Source organism: Cynara cardunculus, assembly GCF_001531365.2.
Source record: "Cynara cardunculus var. scolymus isolate 2C chromosome LG 17, CcrdV1, whole genome shotgun sequence".
Lineage (NCBI taxonomy): Eukaryota > Viridiplantae > Streptophyta > Magnoliopsida > Asterales > Asteraceae > Cynara > Cynara cardunculus.
The window spans coordinates 33,075,083-33,095,689 of NC_037544.1; the positions used below are offsets into that span (position 1 = coordinate 33,075,083).

At 33.6% G+C, this 20,607-nt stretch overlaps 1 protein-coding gene across 1 annotated transcript; it reads right to left on the reverse strand.

Moving 5' to 3' along the window:
* Window positions 1-1,688: 1,688 nt before the first annotated feature.
* Window positions 1,689-8,350, reverse strand: LOC112500749 (subtilisin-like protease SBT2.5). The gene is made up of 10 exons (XM_025104321.1): window positions 8,169-8,350; window positions 7,113-7,257; window positions 6,580-6,974; window positions 6,142-6,237; window positions 5,796-5,868; window positions 5,354-5,639; window positions 4,704-5,026; window positions 3,906-4,173; window positions 3,464-3,745; window positions 1,689-2,693 (listed from the first exon to the last, which is right to left on the reverse strand). Exons 1-10 carry the CDS (start codon window positions 8,348-8,350, stop codon window positions 2,287-2,289), a joined length of 2,457 nt encoding a protein of 818 aa, XP_024960089.1. The 3' UTR covers window positions 1,689-2,286.
* Between the last annotated feature and the right edge of the window lie 12,257 nt (window positions 8,351-20,607).

Consider the following 20,607-nt stretch of genomic DNA (forward strand, 5'->3'; position numbering starts at 1 on the left):
AAGATATCAATAGAATGCAAACCAATACTTACAAGAAACCGAATGAACAAATACGTATCGGATGCTAAGATCATAGAACTTCCATATTCAAACCACTATAACATACCATACCATTGATGCTCAATACAACAAGGAAACAAGATCAATAACCAAATATATTCAACAATGTTAGAATACCAATAAATATCAAGAACCAAATAATCGAATCAATAAACATAACGAAGACAATGCATCACCCCGTCCTTCACCTTCCCCGCTCATGTCAAAGTCTGAGTCAGAATCGTACATCATTTTGGCCGACCCTCCGAGCTCATGGTATTGACTCATTTTGGCCAACCCTCTTTTAGCAAAAAAATATTAATTGCTCAAAATAAAAAATAAATTTTTTATTAGATTTAAGTATTTTAAAATCTTGAAGTATATTGTGATTTTGGTTATTTTTTGCCAACCTCCTTTTACAATTTCTTTTTGTTAAATCGACATATGAAATGATATTATGAGATTTAAGTTTTTTTTTTTGGAATTGTGGTATGATTTTTGTTATCTTACAAATATGAGAAGATGATTGAATGCAGAATATATATATATATATATATATATATATATATATATATATATNAAATATGAGAAGATGATTGAATGCAGAATATATATATATATATATATATATATATATATATATATATATATGTGTGTGTGTGTGGTATATTAAAAGAGTGTATTTCTTTAAAAAATTAGTTGACTAGAATCTAATTTTTGACCGACCCTCCTTTTGCAAAAAGAATATATATACACACACAAATTATAATTAAATACAAAAATAACATAATCTTGACAATTAGCAATAGGGAAAACTAAAGTTTATAACATACTTTTTGAATGGATCTTTCTATGTAAAGATCAATATCTATATATGTATACATATAAAATGAAAATTGTAGGACATGAAGTAATATTATGAAATTTGAGTATAAAAAATATTCAATTATGATATTGTTTTCGTTATTTATATTGATAGAAAAAATGATATATTGCAGGTCATTATATATATAAAAGAAAAATAGTAGATGTATGAAATATATGATAATATTTTATTTAAAATATTCATTAAAAACAAATATCATTTTATTTTTACATAAATTTATATCATTATATAACGTACAATGTCGAATACTAGTGCAACATGATGCTACAAAAATCAAATATGGAAACATAAAGAAGTTGAAGAGAATGAAAATGTGAAGGATCTCATGTTGTATTTAGTCAAGCTTAATAGACGCACCAAATGTTACTTAATGGGTAAGCCATTAAATAATCTAACGGGCCGTTTATCCAATTGCTTACCCTGTAAACGCTTATCGATAGAAGTCAAACACTATGATTTATTTTGATGTGCAAGATTTTAGTACATCAAAACATATCGAATGCAACAATTTACTGGATAAGCGCTTACCTAGGTAGTGTGTCGTCATCCTCACTTATCGGATAAGACTCTCCATCATTCTCATCCCTCTAACTCGGTAAGATTCTTGACCCTTCTCATGTTCATACGATAAGAAAATTTATCCGATAAACACTTACCAAGCAAGTGTTTAGTAAACAGCCCCTTAATATTAAACAACAGATAATTATGGGTCTTTTTAAAACCATGGGTGTTAATTAATACTATGCTTAACTAATTCGAATCATGCTTAAAAACGAGTGTTAACTCCATGCCATAGAAATTAATCGAGGTGAGAGCAAGCTGGCCCGAAAGCCCACAATTACAAGAAAAATACGAAGAATATATATAAATTCTACTACATGAAATACAAATCATTACAACATTACTACTCTAAATTCAACCGTTATAACTCCGCACAACGATTTCAAAACGAAACTCAATCGAGCCGAGCCACTCAAGCTCACCTCAAAAACTTGCCGACACGACTCAAATTCAAGCAATACTCGGTCTCATTGAGCTCGGTACCGATTCAACTTGTTTACGTCCCTAGATCGTATCACCAGATCGACTTCATTTCTGGGAACCAAAAGATACAACTTCATACCAAAATGCACGGTTTTGGTTTTGGTTTCGCCTCCGATAACGTACAATTGAAGAAGCATATGGTACAATCGAAGCAGCATTCGAACTGTAACGTCGGGAAGTGGCCGTGGCACCAGCAAAACTTAATAGTAACGCAAGAGACGCTACATTCTCTTTACACCTACCTTTTTCTACGTCTTATTATTGAACACTTTTACAAAGAATAAACAGCATACGAGCTTTCCGACAACCACCACAAATTACCGATCGTAACCCATGGCTACAACCGGGATCCGTACCTTATGCCCTCGGCTTCCTTTCAACAAAACCTCACCGAAACCGTAGGTTCCTGTGACGGTTCGTACGGTTAGGGTGACAGAGAACTTATGTGATGCACCTGGTTTCAAAGTCATGGCTCGTGGGCTCGTTGCAATGGCTATTGTTGGTGCCATTCTAGCCGTGATCTTGTACGTCTCTTCTTCGTTGACGTTTGTTACGGTTCGTGTGACGGTTTGAGTTCTTACGAGATGGGAAACGGTGATTGAGGGTGAGTTTAGATTGTACGGATGGCCGAGCGTGTAGTTGCATGGCTGGTGGGTGTAGTTTCGGATTTCGTGTGAGTCGAGCCCGGGTGTGGTGCACAAGAACCCTAGATAATCTTCATAACCTTCAAGAAAACATCAAGAAACCAGACATTTCAACATGAAATCACAACAAAGGTTTTTTAATGGGGACTTTAAGTTTATAGAACCAAAAACTCACTTCCTATCTAGAGGTGTTGTAATAAGTTGTTAAATACCGCTCAATTCTGCAAACCGAAGTTTGTTTAGACCATGTTTAGCAAACTAGCTGAAAAGCTAGCCGTCGGCTAATAAGCTAACTGTCAGCTAATAACTAGTCATATTTGGTAAAAACTAGTCGATAAGTAGGATAACAATGTAAAAATGACAAAAATTAATTAGAAAATATAAGGGGGGTGTAATTGCAAAAAAAGTGGAAAAAGCCCTTGGAGCTTATTGAAACGCTATTTGAATCAACTTTTCAAAAAGCTAGCTTATGGATAACCAAACGGATCTTTTTCAACAAGTTGAAAAAATAAGTTAGCTTAAGGGGCTGTTTGGCAGTTGGTGAATGATCTGGTACAGAATGATTAAGAGGCTCTCATGATACAGTGCAAAACGAAATAGATTGTTCAGTAATTGTTTACACTGGAATTAGGGTGCTGAATGGTTAAGGGAGGTCTAGAATACAAAATCATTAAGAGGATTTTAGAACCATTAAGAGGCAGAACTTTTTTTTTTTGCCAAACAAGATTCACCTCTTAACGATTCAGAAATTGTCTCTTAATGAAACTATTAAGAGGTAAACAAACAACCCCTTAGTATGATGATTGGATGCTTGTTCATAGCACTTAAGTTGTTCAAAAAAAGCACAAACCTGCATCGAAAATAAGGCCAGGGTCCAAAGCAGCTCGGGGGTTGACATGGCCGCTGCCGTAATCAAACGGTGTGGCCTTGACAAATGTCATTGTTTCAGAACCCGAATATTGTTGGGCTAGAATCGGTCTCGCGGCTCTATCGAGCGTATTTGATGTTGTCATCAAGGCCGATTTGATGGCAGCCGGGCTCCAGTGAGGGTGCTTCTGCTTCACAAGAGCTGCGATCCCGGCTATATGTGGTGCAGCCATGCTGGTTCCAGAGATCATAGCAAAGTGTTCTCCTGCTCGAAATAGGTACAAAATAGCAAAATTTGAAATTTCGTTACATCGATTGAGAAAAAAATAATTTGTTACACTAAATAGAAACTAAACCAATCTTTGTTGCATTTTTTATGCATTTTGTCCGATGGTTCAAAAATTCAATCACACCGAAATTTTTACCTATGTAATTAGCCTCATCGGTTCCATTGGGGGACCACGAAGCCCAAATCAAAGAACCGGGTGCTAGAATATCAGGTTTCAAAAGATCCGCATCTCGAAAGCTGTAATCTTTAATGTTTGGCCCTCGAGCAGAGAACAATGCAACCATCGGTGCCGATTTGTGGAGGATCGGTTCCAAACCATCTCCAATGGCTCCTAACGCTTTGAAACTCTTCACTCGTCCCGTCCAATCCCTTGAAGTCGAGATATTGTAATAGTCTATAAGCTCCTATAAAAATACACACAAAACTTGACTAAAGATCGGGAAAAAAACACAATCATGAAATCGATGCTTTAAACTCGAGACCGATCAGACCGAACCATCTTATTCGTCTTTCCATCCATCTTCTTGCAAAATGCAAAATGAGAGGATTTTGGGCCAAAATGCAACTTCCCATTTCGTGTAACGGATCATTTTTCTTCTTGACCGATGTAACAAAGTTTGGAAATTAGCTATTTTGTACCTATTTTGACCGGTAACCTACTGATCTTGTAACATTTGATGACATGGATACTCGTTTACAAAAGGGTGACAGAGAAGTGGACTATAAACTCGACATCCACGTCATCAACTTTGTTACATTGATCGAGAAAAAATCATTTTTACACTAAATAGGAACTAAGACAAAATTTTGTTGCATTTTGAATCATTCTGCCTTGCATTTTCACAAGAATGATGGTCCGTCTGCGATGAAAAGACGTATGTAATGGTTTAAATAGTCGATCACTCTTTAAATTTGCAAAAAAAAGGTTAATTACCATTGACTTGCTAACATCGGTGATCAGAATTCCGGGCATGCCAGATGGCACAGGATCGAATTTTGTTCCCGGAGAGACGTTTTCGACAGCGAGAACGAAACCAATTGCACCAAGACTCTTGGCTGTTTCGGAGACCTTTGCAATCGATGCAGTTCCGATGACAAAATTGAAGGAATATCCGCATAGAAGTATGTTCCCTTTCACCATATTTTTGTTTAGAACTTCGGGCCTTTGGCAATCCGCAGTACTAGCCTTGCCCGAAGAATCCAACAAGACATCATTCGCAGCAACAAGGGTATAGCGTTGATTCATCCGCGTAGCAGCTGCATCGATTACTATCGAGTCAGAGAAGGGATGCAAGCAGATCGGATATCGATCAGATGTGATCATGACCATATCCGCATGCGCTAGTATCGAATGCCGATACAGATATACTCCCTCAGTCCCAAAATAATGATCCATATTTATGTTTTAGTTTATCCCGGAATATATGTCGACTTTCAAGAGTAAGTGCCTACTTTCCAGTTCCACTTTTTAATTATGAGATCGAGAAATTTATTACTCCCTCTATTATTAAGGGTAGAATTGTCATTTACTCCCATCGTTACAAATCCAATTATACCAACAATGTTAAAGAGACTTAAACTTACGTGACATGCCGATTCCAGCTAGGATCTTGCCATTTCCGAGTGTCAAATGGTTTTTATATCTCCGATCATCAACAGCGGCAGCTACAGATACAATCCATGGACTATACGACACTAAAGTTTTGGAAAACGGGCCTCCATTTCCGGCCGCTTGTGCAACAAAAACTCCGGATCTTACGGCCGAGAGAAGTACAGCATCAAATGGATTCAAAAACGTGGTCCTCGTGGTAGCTGGAGGACTGTTGGGGCCAACTGAGAGATTCAGAATGTCGACACCATCATGAACCGCCTGTTAACAGATTAGTTGGCATCAATATGATCATACAGAAACATACTAAACGGTTGTTTACCACATAAATGAAGATATGTTTCGTTATTTGGAGCCAACTACAGAAAGAATGTAATCGATGAATAATTAGTCATTCGTCATCGGGCCTAAACAAACCTGCTCGATGGCAGCAACGACATCGGCAACGAATCCTCCAAAGAGCCTATATAGTGACTTGTACACCGCAATCCTATTCAAATTGACTACGTGTTAGATGAGTAATTAACTCTTCGCACTCGGTTATTTGTTGCAAATACACCATCGTTCTTGCACTTCGATACACTAAATAGTAACTAAATCAAACTTTGTTGCATTTTGCTATTTGCATTTATGCAAGAATAGTGATCTGTTTGCAACAGAGAACCGAGTACTGATTGTTTGAAGTGTAAATCCTCTCTATTAGAACGATAAAATGATGATCAAAATATCGACATGTTGATAGATCAAAGGATACGAAGCTTACCTAGCACGAGGAGCCATTCCGCTTGCTTTTCCATACTCATAACCATGCACACGCACAGGAATCCCGTTGTTTCCGGCCGCAATTGCTGCAGTGTGACTGTGAAACGATATTAGCACTCGAAAAAGAGAAATCAGTTAACCAAACAAGAGCAGTATACCAAAGGGCCTTTGGCCTAGCGGTATCTGGATTACCAATAGAGCTAAGCCTCTCAGGAGATCAAGGGTTCAAACCTCACCAAATGTGAGGAGGGTGTATGAGTTCATTTGCCGTATATAAATTTTATATACTTCAAAAAAAAACAAGCCCAGTATATCCCTCCGGAGATGGGCTCTGGGAAGGTTGAGATGTTCGCAAACGTGACCTCTGCCCCAAATTGTAGAACGGTTGTTTCCATGGATGAAAGAGAAATTGGTAACAATACAGAAAAAAAAAACCAACCTTCCATGCCCATCACCATCCAAAGGAGAAGCAAAATCAATCGAAGGATTAAATGCGCCAGCGGCCGTAGCAGCTTTTGCAAAATGTTGAGCCCCAACAATCTTTCCATTGCAGAAACTTCTCTTTGTATGGGGATCAACTTCACATTTCCCTCTATATCTTGGCAGCGGCTCATAGGGTTCGCTTTTGGTATTCTGAAAGCTTGGATGGTGCGGGAAAATACCCGAATCCACAAATCCGATCACAATGTTCTCTCCAGCTCGATCAAATCCGCCACCAGTTGGCCAAACTCCGGTTGGAAGCCCCAAAAACTGTGGTGTGTGTGTGGTAAGTTTCCGCACCTTCCAATCTCGATCCACCGACTTCACACCAGGGATTCGTCTAAGCGTTTCTGCCTACTAATATTCGCATAAATGTATAAGAAAACAGGATTGCAAGAGTACCCAATTACCAAATTTCTATACATTTTTATGGGTATTGTCCGGCTTGTTCAAAATATAACATAAACAGAGGTAAAATGTCCGGATTATGACCTGTTCAGGAGAAAGATGGACGGCGAAACCATTGATCAGATGCTTGTAGCTATACAATTTCGTGTACGTTTCATCTTCAAATAGCGTTTCAAGAAGCTTATCATGCCTCGTTTCAAGGTGATCGGAGTATGCCATAACCAAATCACTGAGTAAGATGCAAAAGAGAAAAAAAAAACGCAATTAATTTCAGTGTAATCAGATCAAACAAGCTCAGTATGTCCCACTTGGAGGTTGGGTCTAGACCTCTACCCCAAAAAGTAGAGTGGTTGTTTCATCGTCATGTCAGCAAAACCCTGACTAACAAATTAACAAACCAACCCAAAAAGGCCATGCTTGGTAAACTAGCTGCTAGTTGTTGGCCAATAAGCTAGCTGATATACCAGCATGTTTGGTAAAAACTAGATGACAATGTAAAATAACCTAAAAGGACAAATTGACAAATTAATTGGAAGAAAAGAAAACCTCGAGCTTATTAAAACACTACTTGAAGTAGCTTTTGAAAAAGCTAGTTTATGGATGACCAAACGGGGCTTTTACAATAAGCTCAAAAAATAAGCCAGTTTATGGCTGCCAAACATGGCCCAAGTCTTACTCGAAAATAGGGTCTAGGGGGTGAGATGTAAGCAGACCTCACCACTATCCAGAGTGGTTGTTTCAGTGAAGACCCAATTAAGAGTTATGTCAAAAGTTTCAACAGACAATGACAGTAGTAATAGTGCTCTTAAAGAAACTAAGGAGCCGTTTACCAAACACTTACCAGGTAAGTGCTTACTCGTAATAGTCAACCACCCTCACCTACCCTATCGGGTAACATTCTCGGCCATCAAAATGGATTGTTGGGTAAGCGTTTTCTACCCGGTAAGAGTCTTCTCCCTCACTTACTAGGTAAGATTGTCGGTCCTTACTATGTCTCTAACCAACCACTAAGCGCTTACCTGGTAAGCATCCAGTAAACGGCCCCTTAATCATAGTAATTAAATAGTTCAAAATTTGACCATGATAATCAAATCGTAAATCATAAAAACAACAAATAAAGAAGATTCAAAGAACAATAACCTGGTGACATCAAGCTTCTGATCAGATTCTACAGCAGTGGCTTCAAAACCATCAATGCCACCCCTATAACTTATCACCGGATCTCCTTCAATCGTTACTATATAAACCTCGCATTTTGCAATGACATAAAAACCAAATAATACCAAAATCATAACAATATGCTCAACATTCATCATCATCATCTCTTCACTGATCCACTGTCACCAGAAAAACCTGTTCCCAACAACCAAATTGTTAATCAAATTGAATTAATCCCAGTTTTCTTTTTCTTGATTTGAACTTAATTTCGATCAATTTACACCCAAATAAACCAGATTGCAGCTCTAAACTTAAACTTTTTGCTCAAATCTTGAGTTTATTAGACATAAACTCATATCTCCATATCCACCCATAACGAAATCTTCAACTAAAAGGAATTAACCTTTGTTTATAAAAGGTAATCCAGTAAATTCAAGAAAGAGATAAGATGAGATTCGATTCATACCAGTTTTTTTTACTCAGTCTGCAGCACCCCTTTTGAATTACATCCGATCCCTGGGTTTTATATGCCAAAAAAAACACAAATTAAACATCAATGTGCACAAGAAAGGAATCAAAAACAACGATTTTTGTGAACTACACTTCTTGAATCAACAGTTGATAAATACCCAGAAAAGATCGAACCCAAAAAGTGGATATCTTTACTCACATTGATCCAAGGAAAGAATCAAATCAGAGCCCCCAATACAATGATTATATCGATCTACAGTAAGTGGGTAAGTAGCAAAGTCGATTGGATTTGTTTCAGAAACATGAAACAAGTGAAAAGAACAGCTACATTACTGTGGATAGACAGAATGATGAAAATGGAGTAAAAATCAAAGTAAATGTGAATCAAAAAGTGGGGAAATTTGGTAATGAGAGCATATTTGGGAGTGAAGAAAGAGCAAGGGACAGTGAAAGCGTGTGTATTATTGAGAAGGGGTGGTTAGGGTTTTTCACTTTTTGGGAACAAAGGTGCAGTCGACTTGGGTTAATTAATTGACCTTTAAAAATTCAGATTACTGTAATTATGTATTTATGTTGTATGAATTTTAATTTCTTTTTAATCTATGAGTAAACTTCAATTTTGGTCCCTGAGGTTTAGCCATCTTTGAAAGTGGACCTAAAACTAGACACAACGGAACAAGTAAAATGATCAATTTACCTTTGATGAGTTGTTTTTTTAATTAATTTATGTAATTTATTAAATTATAATATAATATATATTTTTTATAACAAAATATATCATTTGAAGTTTTCGCCAAAACAATTAAAATGACATCAAATAAAAAGTTTATGTAGTTTTAGGGGCTGTTTACTAGGTGTTGACCGGTCAGCAATGCTGACTCGGTCAGCAGTCAGCTTGTTTACTGATTTACCATTCTGACCGAAAACTGACCGAAACTCTGACCGAGGACTTACCGAGACAGCATGAAAACAATGCTTACCCGGGTCAGATTTATCTTTTCCATGCTTGCCCCCTTTACACGATTAGGTTTTCACGCTCATCTCCCTATCGCTCCTCCCCCTCCCTCATCGTTCCTCCTCCCCCGTCTTTCCCATACTCGCGACGCTCCTCACCCTCTCTTTTCTACATTATTTTTTATTATTAATATATAATAAATTACATAAATTAATAAAAATATAGAAACCGTATAAAAATAATATTTTGAAGACAATAAAATAAAAGTTTAAGAAACATAAAATACAATAAATAAAATTTAAAGAATAAATAAAATGCAAAAAAAGACTTATTTGATGTTTTAGAAGAGAATTAAGTTTTATTTTGAGGTTATATTGATAAAATATAAGTCTGTTCCATTTTTTTCCACCCTGTTCCATGGGGTAGGGGTGGAACAGGCTTGTTCCACTTTGTTTTTGTCTGTTCCATATAAAATTCATGTCAAACATGGGACACGGATCTCTGTCATGTTCTGTCATGTCATGTCCAGTGCACCAAACGCACGCTTGACGCCGTTAAAAATCTTCGTTAGAGCCAAGGGTAAAATCGTGCAACCATGTTTTCCATTTCTTTGCATTTTTTTTCTTGTTTCTTTTATTTTTGTAAAAAAATCAATGTATAGTGACCAATTACGTAATTAACTATAATATTATATCTATATAGAGAGAGGCCCCTTCATTTGATGATCAAACATTTAGTGAAAACTTTATTAATCAATCTCATCCATTAGAATTGTTAATCAACGGGTTCATATGTGAACCCATTAATAAGTTCATATGTGAATCAGTTAATTAGTTCATATATGAATCATAAGGGTTCGTATGTGAATTAGTTAATTAGTCCATATATGAATCACATTAATTCATATATGAATCAGTTAAAGTAGTTCATATGTGAATTACACGAGTTCACATATATGAACATATAGTCCATATGTGAATCACATAGGTTCATATATGAACCCGTTTGTAGCATATTTGTAAAAAGTTACTAAATTATCCTCTCTATTTTTCGCATTGCCGTAATTTTTGACCATTCAAAGCCGTAATTATTGACCAATCAAATCCGATCCTGACCCTATGAATGGTTAGGATTACTTCTTTACTTCTCAAATATTTACCAACTTCTCAAAATAACATTTGACTATATATATATATATATATATATATATATATATATATATATATATATATATATATATATGATTCCTAGCATGGGTATGCGGAATATAGAGGGATAGTTCTGTAACTTTTACAAATAGACATCAAACGGGTTCATATGTGAATCAGTTAATTAGTTCACATGTGAATCATACGGGTTCATATGTAAATTAGTTCATTAGTTCATATGTGAATAACAAGGATTCATATGTGAATTAATTAATTAGTTAATGTATGAATCAAACAGGTTCATATATGTATATATAATTTATAGTTCGCATGTGAATTATACGGGTTCACATATGAACATATAATTCATATATAAATCACATAAATTCACATATGAACCCGGCCGCATATTTGAAAAAATTATGAAACTATTCCTTCTATTTTCCGCACATCAACAATTCTTGATCAATCAAAGTCGTAATTATTGACCAGATAAATCCGCTCTTACCTGTATGAAGGGCTAGGATTATTTCTTTACTTTTCAAAATAAACTTTGGCTATATATATGCGAATGATTGTGTGAGAAGTAAAGTTAAAATGAAAAGCGTAATAAGGGATTAAGACCCTTGATCACTTTTAATCTCAACTCACCCATAAATCGTGCTTGATGACGGGATTGATATGATGCATCTTGATGCATCGCATATCGTTGCGGGACTTAACCTAACACCTTACGGCACGAATGTGCATCCAAGGGTGGAGATATCTTCTTGCAATTCTCATCTTAACTCTCTTTTCTCACCGGAACTTAATCATATACATACGTACGTACATACATACATACATACATACATACATACATACATACATACATACATACATACATACATACATAGGGGTTGGTTCTTTTATTAACCCTCAATAATTGGTATTAACTTTGTGAATCAATCCTACCTTCCAATTTTTATGATCTACGATTCAAAATCGACAATGACATTCTTATAATAAGATGGAAACATATGCGTTCTATGCCGGTGTGAACTAAGCGAACAATGGTATTATTGGAAAAATGAGATATAATCTATTAAACCCAAATTTTAGACCCAATAATTTTCCCTTTAGGGTTTTGCAACCGAAAATCTAATAAATAAAACTATTAAATATGACTACTACCGAACATGTCTTAAATGAAATGATTCACCACTGTAACTTCATTACTGAACACCTTCATTAATATGGTTTTTATCACTGTGAACAAAATGAGTTTCACTCATGAACAATATCAATGAAAATGTTCACCTGCGAACATATAATTCCTATGCCATATATGTTCACTGATGAACACAATAGTTTTCACTAAACATAATAATTTCAATTAATTTTTTGTGAGATCGTTTTCATTAATTATCATTTTTCAGAAACATCATGTGGAGACGTAACAGAGAAACATACAAGTGTTCATGTTGATTTTCCATGATTCTTCGTCTATGAACAAACATGGCCCAAAAACTGGAAAATCAATGATAGCATTAAAATGGCTGAAATCAATGGACTAATTAAGAATCTTGAAATATGGTGACTTAATCAAGATCTATATAAATTAAGGAAGTATTAAATTATAACATCTCATTGAATAAGAAAAAAAGTAAGGGGTCGTTTACCCAATTGCTTACCCAGTAAGCGCTTACCGATAGGAGTAACATTATGATTTATTTTGATGCGTAAGATTTTAGTATATTAAAACATATTAAATGCAACAATTTAGTGGGTAAACGCTTACCTGGGTAAGAGTCGTCATCTTCACTTACCGGGTAAGATTCTCCATCACTCTCATCGCTCTTACCCGGTAAGATTCTTGACCGTTCTCATGTTCATCCGATCAGAAATTTTATCCGGTAAGTACTTACCAAGTAAGTGTTTAGTAAACGGCCCCTAACTTACACCTTAATGCAAATTACCTGTTTGCCACTTATCCTATAAACCAATCTTGAATGTAAACTATATCAAAGAATGATTCATATTAGTCCATTAAGTTTATATAATTAACACTAAAATCTTAGTTAACAAATGATCTCATCTCTCTCTCTCTATATATATATATGGTTAATTACGTAGTGCAAAAAGAGAGGGAGAACATGGCTGGACGATTTTACCCCTGGTTCTGATGAAGATTTTTAACGGCTTTAGTGGTCAAGTCCCACTTTCAGAACAAAAGCAATACATGGACTAGACTGGAGGGTGAAAACTTGATTTATTGAAGTTCAGATCCCACTTTTAAAGATTTCACTAAACCTTAGGGACCAAAATTGAATTTCACTCTAATCCTATAGCTTAAAATGAAAATATTTATCAGAGTAAACTAAAAATTTGGTCCTTTTGGTTGTCAAAAATAACATTTTTCGTCCCTCTAGTTCTAAAATTACAAAAGTACCATCATGGTTTGTAAAAACGTCTGGATTTGATCAATCCCACTTATGGTTGTTAAAAATTCCATCAAATGAGAGGCATTTTTGTTCTTTTATCGATTTTTTAATGGTTTACCCAATCAAAAACCACAAGGACAAAAAAAATCATAAAATCGATTTTGATTGAGTAAAAGACAAAAAAGTCAATAAATGATGACAATTCCTTTTATGATCTCACTTCGAGAGCAGCTCCCTCGTGTTCAGGATGAAAATTCCTTTTAAATCTGGACGTTTTCGCAAACCACGATGGTTATCTTGTAATTTTAATGCTACTGGGACGAAAAGTGTTATTTTTGTTAAACCACATGGATCAAACTTGTAGTTTACTCTATTTATATTTATTATGTATAAATTAAGCTCGATTCAAAAGCTTGAAATTATCTAGTAAAATTAAGTTCGACAAATATATTTGATTCAAGTTCATGCCGGAAACATATGCCAAAAATTGACCGTAAATATTTACATATATCGGACATAAATATCTATAAGTTTTAAAGAACTAGATAAAGATTTGACCCGAGTTCTTATATTTGTTGTAAATTAGTTATATATTTATACAATAAAAACAGAATGTAAAATTTTAGTATAAATCAGAATGTAAAATACTTACTATAAATTTTTTAATGTAATTTTTTACTTAAAATTCCTAAGTTTATGAAATATTATATCATATCAATTGGAATCAATATTTATCAATCATGTTCATTACCTTTATATATGTTTAAGCTTAAAACTTTAATAAGTTGTATTTATATAATAATTTATATCTATATTACATTATAAAACATTTGACAAAAAATTTTAATAAACCATTTTTGTGTATGAAGTACTGCTTATTGATGCATATTACTTGAAATTCAAGATTGCAAGTAAATTGTACGTAAGTACAACTTATTAAAGCTTCATATTTGAATTCATATAACTAACTGTAGATAAATTTAATCAAATACAAGATAAACTTTTCATTTTAAATGTAGAAAATCTAAAATATAATTATAATAATCATTAAGTGCTAAACAAACACTTAATTATTATATTTATAAAAAATTATATTATTAAATCAAAAATAAATTACTTCAAGTGTAAATTAAACTATAATAAAAAATTGAATTAAATAAATTACAAAAAAAATGATAATTTTTAAATAATTAATTTGATACTAATATCGATATAATTTTTTCAAACTTTTATGATATTTTCAAATTTATATCTTATTCAAAAATAAAAACATTATCATTTTTCAAAACCATATAAAAACGTATTATATCAATAGAGAAAAATAATAAAATGAAACATTAAAATCGAAATATATCTTACTGGCCGCTGCATTACGCAAGTACCCTTTTAGTTATATTATAAAGTATTTACATAAAAGTTTCTATAACAACTTATTACACGTTAAATATCTATAAAAAAAGCGCCAAGACGAAATCAAGATTTAGGGTCTGAACTTTTAGTTTCATAACCGTAATGTATCACATTGCATTGCATAAGTAGACTTCTAGTTATTTAATAATTTCAGATTTATAAGAATTTTATATATTTTTCAAGATCTTGGGAATTTTGAGGATAAAAACAGACAATAAATTAAATATTGAAACATTCAAAGGTGTCGGATTCCATTTTCTTGGTAAATTCGCACCAAAAAAAACTCAAAAAACTGTCACGTGAAACACACACATGTATTTATTTTTAAATATATAAATAATATAGATTTATTTTTAATATTAATTATTAATTTTAGATATGATATAAAACCCCTAAACCGTACATAAATCATATTATTTTAATAAATTTTAAATATTTCTTTAAGATGTGTTTTTTCATGTAGTGACTGATCACCACCCACATGAAAACGGGGAAATGAATCTCATGGGTTTGTTCTCGAATGTATCAACATTATTTATGTTCTGATTGCTATATCTAACTAATATTAATATTAATATTAATATACTGTTTACTTGTGGCTTAATTAGGTTTATTGGTCTATCTGGTTTATTCGCACAACTCATTTGGGTTGTTTACTTGTGGTTTATTCGCACAAAACATGGATTAATCGCACAGATAGAAATAATGTGTTGTCCCCATTCAACCACAAAAATGATATCCCTATCCTTTATTTAAAACATCACATCCTTCCCATATGACATACCTCATCGTCGGCTTCTTTATGATTTTATTTGATGTTCAAGTAATTAATATTGGGGGGTAAATCGGTCATTTATGTTATTCAGACTATTGGTTCAGATAAAAAAAGTAAACAACAACACTCATTTAACCAGACAGACGAATTTATCCGGACAAACAAATTTATTCATACAAGACTTAATAAAAGATTTGGTAAACAACCCCTAATTATCTTATAATTTGATTTAAATAGATAAAATTGAATTAAAAATAGAAATAGATCGGATATTAATTATTTTTCGTTTTAATTTTTCTCAAAAATCGGGTTTTCTATCTGATTTATAGTTCAAGTTGTTTAAAATTTCTATTGTTAACCATAAGGGTGATGCATGATTGGTTTGTGCTTGTCTTCAAAGATCAAAAGTATCAGGAGGTCTCAGGTTCAAATCAAATGTGAAATAAAAATCCCCTTTGTAGCCACGGAAGTTCAAATGTGATGACTCCGGACTATCTACAAAACAGATGATCACCCTAAAATTAATCGGCTCGTATAACAAATTGGATATTCAGGTTAATAAAAAAAATTCTACTGTTGGTTTGGTTTGGTTAATTCATGGTCTGGTTTGAATTGCATTATTGTTGTTATTTAGACAAAAGAGGTTCATAATTGCTTTAACCTATTACGTACGTAACTAAAATTATTAGTGATGTGAAATGACGGTATTACCCTTTTTCTGAGTGCATGTGATGGGTGAAGGGGGCCACCATGGTTGTATTTGGCTTAAAGACAACCATGTGATGATAGTTATATAGCCATGTCCCTCATACAATATGAAATGATACCAATTCAAAACAATGTGTGAATGTGGTACATATTATTTCATATTTAATGCATTTAAAATCTTCACAAAATTTCTCAATAATCCATGTATATATCATCTTTTAATGTCACATGCCATGTGTCATTAGTTTTTTAACATATGCTTTAAGCTATTTATTTTAATAGTTTTGGATGTGCTTGACAGAGAGTCAAAAAAATGCCCCTACTCCGATGAACCAAGAACTCAAGAAGACACAAAATTTTAAGGGGTTTGGAATCTAGTCAAGCTAGACGACTCATCTCCACCCCGGTTATTATTGAAAAAAAGTTATAACGGGGGATATAAACCGAAACCCTGAATAACGAAACGAATATAAGATCACATATTCATCTAAAACGGTGTCTTCCTGCACTTCGTGAAGCAAAACCTTCAATTAATCTATTATAGTCAACCATTGCCAAAAACTTACTTTCGATGCTTAAAATTGTTAACCTGTTAAACCCCTCTTTAGCTCATGGTAGTCTGTAAATATGACTTCAATAGTTTTAATTTTGAAAAATTTCTTTCCACAGATGCTACCGTGACTGGTATGGTTAACAAAATCTTATAGTCAAGCAACACGTATGGGAACATATCCACCTTCCGCACAAACTCCATAACTTGAATAGACGTCCAAGGCTTTTCTTCTCCGTATGTTTCATATGGTATCATGTCCTGCAAAATTTGTAACTACGTATAAAGATATTTCCTATCAATATCAACATCATCACCATATGTCAAAGCAACCTCAAGATTCAAACAACATTTCTTTAATTCATCATCTTTCAATTTAACCAACTTTGAAGCATCAAACAAGAACCCAAATATTGACTCAAAATGTTTCATCTGTTCAAATCTACTTCTTAACTGAGAAAGTGTCATATCCACTAAAGCTAGAAAGTAATCAGTTTTAAATGATTCTTGGGCAGATTGTTGTTGTCTTTCAGTATTTGGGATCTCATCAAGTTTCTTTTTTCTATAAACATAACGTTTTACAGGAAATTCAGGTTCAACTCCAATGTTTTCTGCAATTTCTTTTGCTTCAATGATAGCTAAGTCAAACCCATTGTCCCTATACTTTTCAAAATAAACAACCAATCCTTCTAAGTTTTTTACCGCAATATCTAGAAACATATCTTTTGACTGTAACTTTTTTCTAACCAAATTGATTCTATATACGATCTTATACCAAATAACCAAACTTAAAATAAATTCAAAACTTGAAAGCTCACCATTTATCAAAGATTCAACATCTCTACAATACTTTTCCATCTTCACATACATTGGCTAATTTTATCAAAGCATTTGTTATTTGGCCAAGTTGAGTTTTTATTGCTTTAACACTTTCAACATGACTTTCTCAACGAGTAGCACATAAAGACTTCAAAGTCAAATCATCAAGATATTCAAGTAAAACACTCCACCGCTTTGTATAATTAGATTACACAGTATAAATTGTCTAACATGTATCAAAAAACGTTTTTGCTTTATGACAAGAGTTTGCCATATCACACAAAACTAAATTAAGACAATGACATCCACATGGTATATAAAAAGCTCTAGGGTTTGTATCAAGGAACCTTTTTTGAACACCTTGATGCTTTTCCTTCACATTAGCCTCATTATCATACCCTTGTCCCTTACACAATTAATATCTAAATCAAGGGTTTTCAAAACATCTTGTAGCACATCAAAAAGACCCTTTACATGATGTATCTTCTACTACCAAAACGAAAACACCTTCATTTTTACGAGAACGCGAAAACACCCTTTTACTATAGACAATCACATGTGATACTATTATTCTATGACATATGATACACATGTGATACTAGATCAGAGGCGCGGGCGATTTTTGATGCGATCTTGGTTAAGTCGCCGTTACACCACTAAGCCTCCTCACCAAGTATTATCACATGTGATAAGGGTGTTGTTGATATGATACCATAATTCATCAAGACCATCACATGTGATGCTAAATCATAGACGCAGACAACCTTTGGCGCGACCTAAGTCGTAGAACACGTCGTTCGCACATGACAAGGTCCCCTCACTCGTATTATCACATGTGATAAGGGTGTTTATGCGTTCTCGTAAAATGAAGGTGTTCTCGTTTGAACCTCCACACACACACACACATATATATATATATATATATATATATTATGTTTTAATACATACCAAAAGAGGACGATTTAAGACATCAAGATCAACCAACTTCTTACCTTATGACGAAAAGTAAGACCCAAGACTCCAACAAATTACTAAAGTATACTTATTTTATATATTGTAATTTATACATGAAAACAATTATATCCATCTTTGGATCAATCCTAATTGAATGTCAACACTAATGATGCATAAGATCAATTCAATTCTAAAGCACAATTCATGGGTGAGCATGAGATTGAAAGTGGTCAAGAGTTCAGATCTCTTATTATGCTTCTCATCTTAACTTTTTTTCTCACACGATCATTCGCCTATAAATATATACACATATGTATATATGTTGTCTTAGGACACACCTTAAAAATGTCGCGACCTTATCGTAACTCGTAAAACTCGAGGCTTACTTCGCTGCCACACCACACTTCATATCATTTAGAATCTTGATAAATAAATAAAAAACGAGTATGGGGGTGTTTAAGCCGTACCCAAAAAAGTACATGTATGTTTGTATATAAACTTAACTAAACATGGATTTGAGTGGCTTTGTTTACAAATAAGCTCGGATATACAGTTGAAATTATAAAATTATTTAAAAAAAATGTACATAAAGATACATATATATATGTGTGTGTGTGTGTGTGTGTGTGTGTGAGATTGATCTTTAAATTATCTGTTATATTTTATATAAAAAGTTAGATGTATTTTGGAGGTATATATGAGGATACATCAATATAGATATCGGATGATTAAAATGAATATCCAAAAAACACATGTACTTTTATATTCATACTCGTTATCCGAGCAAAACGTAACCACAAATGTGTAGCATTAAAACTTTGAAAGTTATACTTAAATGAGAAAATAAAAAAAATAGGAGGTAAAAGTTAAATATTAAAGGTATCAAGGGATTGAATGGAAATTTGGGATAGAAGAGGGGTCGAGTATACATTTTTTATAAGTCTAAAGTCATGTGAAAGATGCCTCTTAAGTGATCTGTTTTTCAAAATATGGGATTGTGAAACGAACAATATTTGTTGTATTTTATGCAAGATATATTATGTATATACGTTGAAAAAACCCTTCACAAACATCAACCCTCAGAAGTTTCAAGAAAAAAATCGAGTTTAGTGAGAGAAATCAACAATGGGATGTGGGGTGTAATAAGAGGTTTAAGAAGCGATTTTGGGTAATATACTAAATCGCTCTTGTTTAATTTTTACATTAGACATAGTCGGTTTTGATGATCTATTAGCTGGTATAAAATTTGAAGGCCAATTGTAGTTACATGCCACAAATTTTAGACCTAGACCACTATTATTACCATTGCCACAGGAACTCCGTTCCGATGTTGGAATCATAAAACTTGGAAATTGAGCTTAATATTTGTATGTAAATATATGTATGTGTGTGTATGTATATATATATCGGAGTCTATTCAAGGGACAACTGATTAGTTTGAAATAATTGTGAGATCTAATCTTAACCACAAATCAATGAATAAATTAGAAAACTAATATTTTTGGTAATTTGACTTATAATTATAATTAAAGGGCATTCTAGGTATTTTAAAATTTTTTATCTCTCTCCTCTCTCTCTCTCCTACCTTCGGCCTCCGACGAACATCATGTGATATCCAAAAATACACCAAGAGACACAACGTGATACCCAAAACACACCAAATAAATTTTGAGACCTCTGTGATACCAATTGTGGTACCACTGTGATACCAACTATGGTACCACTATGATACCAACTGTTGCCGGGATGGGGGAAGGGAGATAAGTAGCGAGGGGTCACAAGGACAAAGATGGGGCTAGCTATCGGGAATGCTCACAGGTGGGTGTTTAGTGGTCGATCATCGGAGACAACGTCTTGGTCAGACAAGATGACCGGAGGAGATCATCGGAGTGGTGGTGGGTGCTGGAGAAGGCCACCAGATATGGACACACAGTGTGTCTCTGTGTGTATATACATATATTAAAATAATCAAACTAATTAAAGTAAATTGGAATATTAAACTAATTAAAGTATATTGAATAATCAACATATTTTACTAATATATCTTTTGTTTTATTTTAGTAAATAACATTAATTATTTAAAATGATTGACTCATATTGGACCTTACAATTACCACAAACTATCTAGTTTTCATTTGATTAGACCCATATATATATATATATATATATATATATATATATATATATATATATATATAGGTGGAGGTT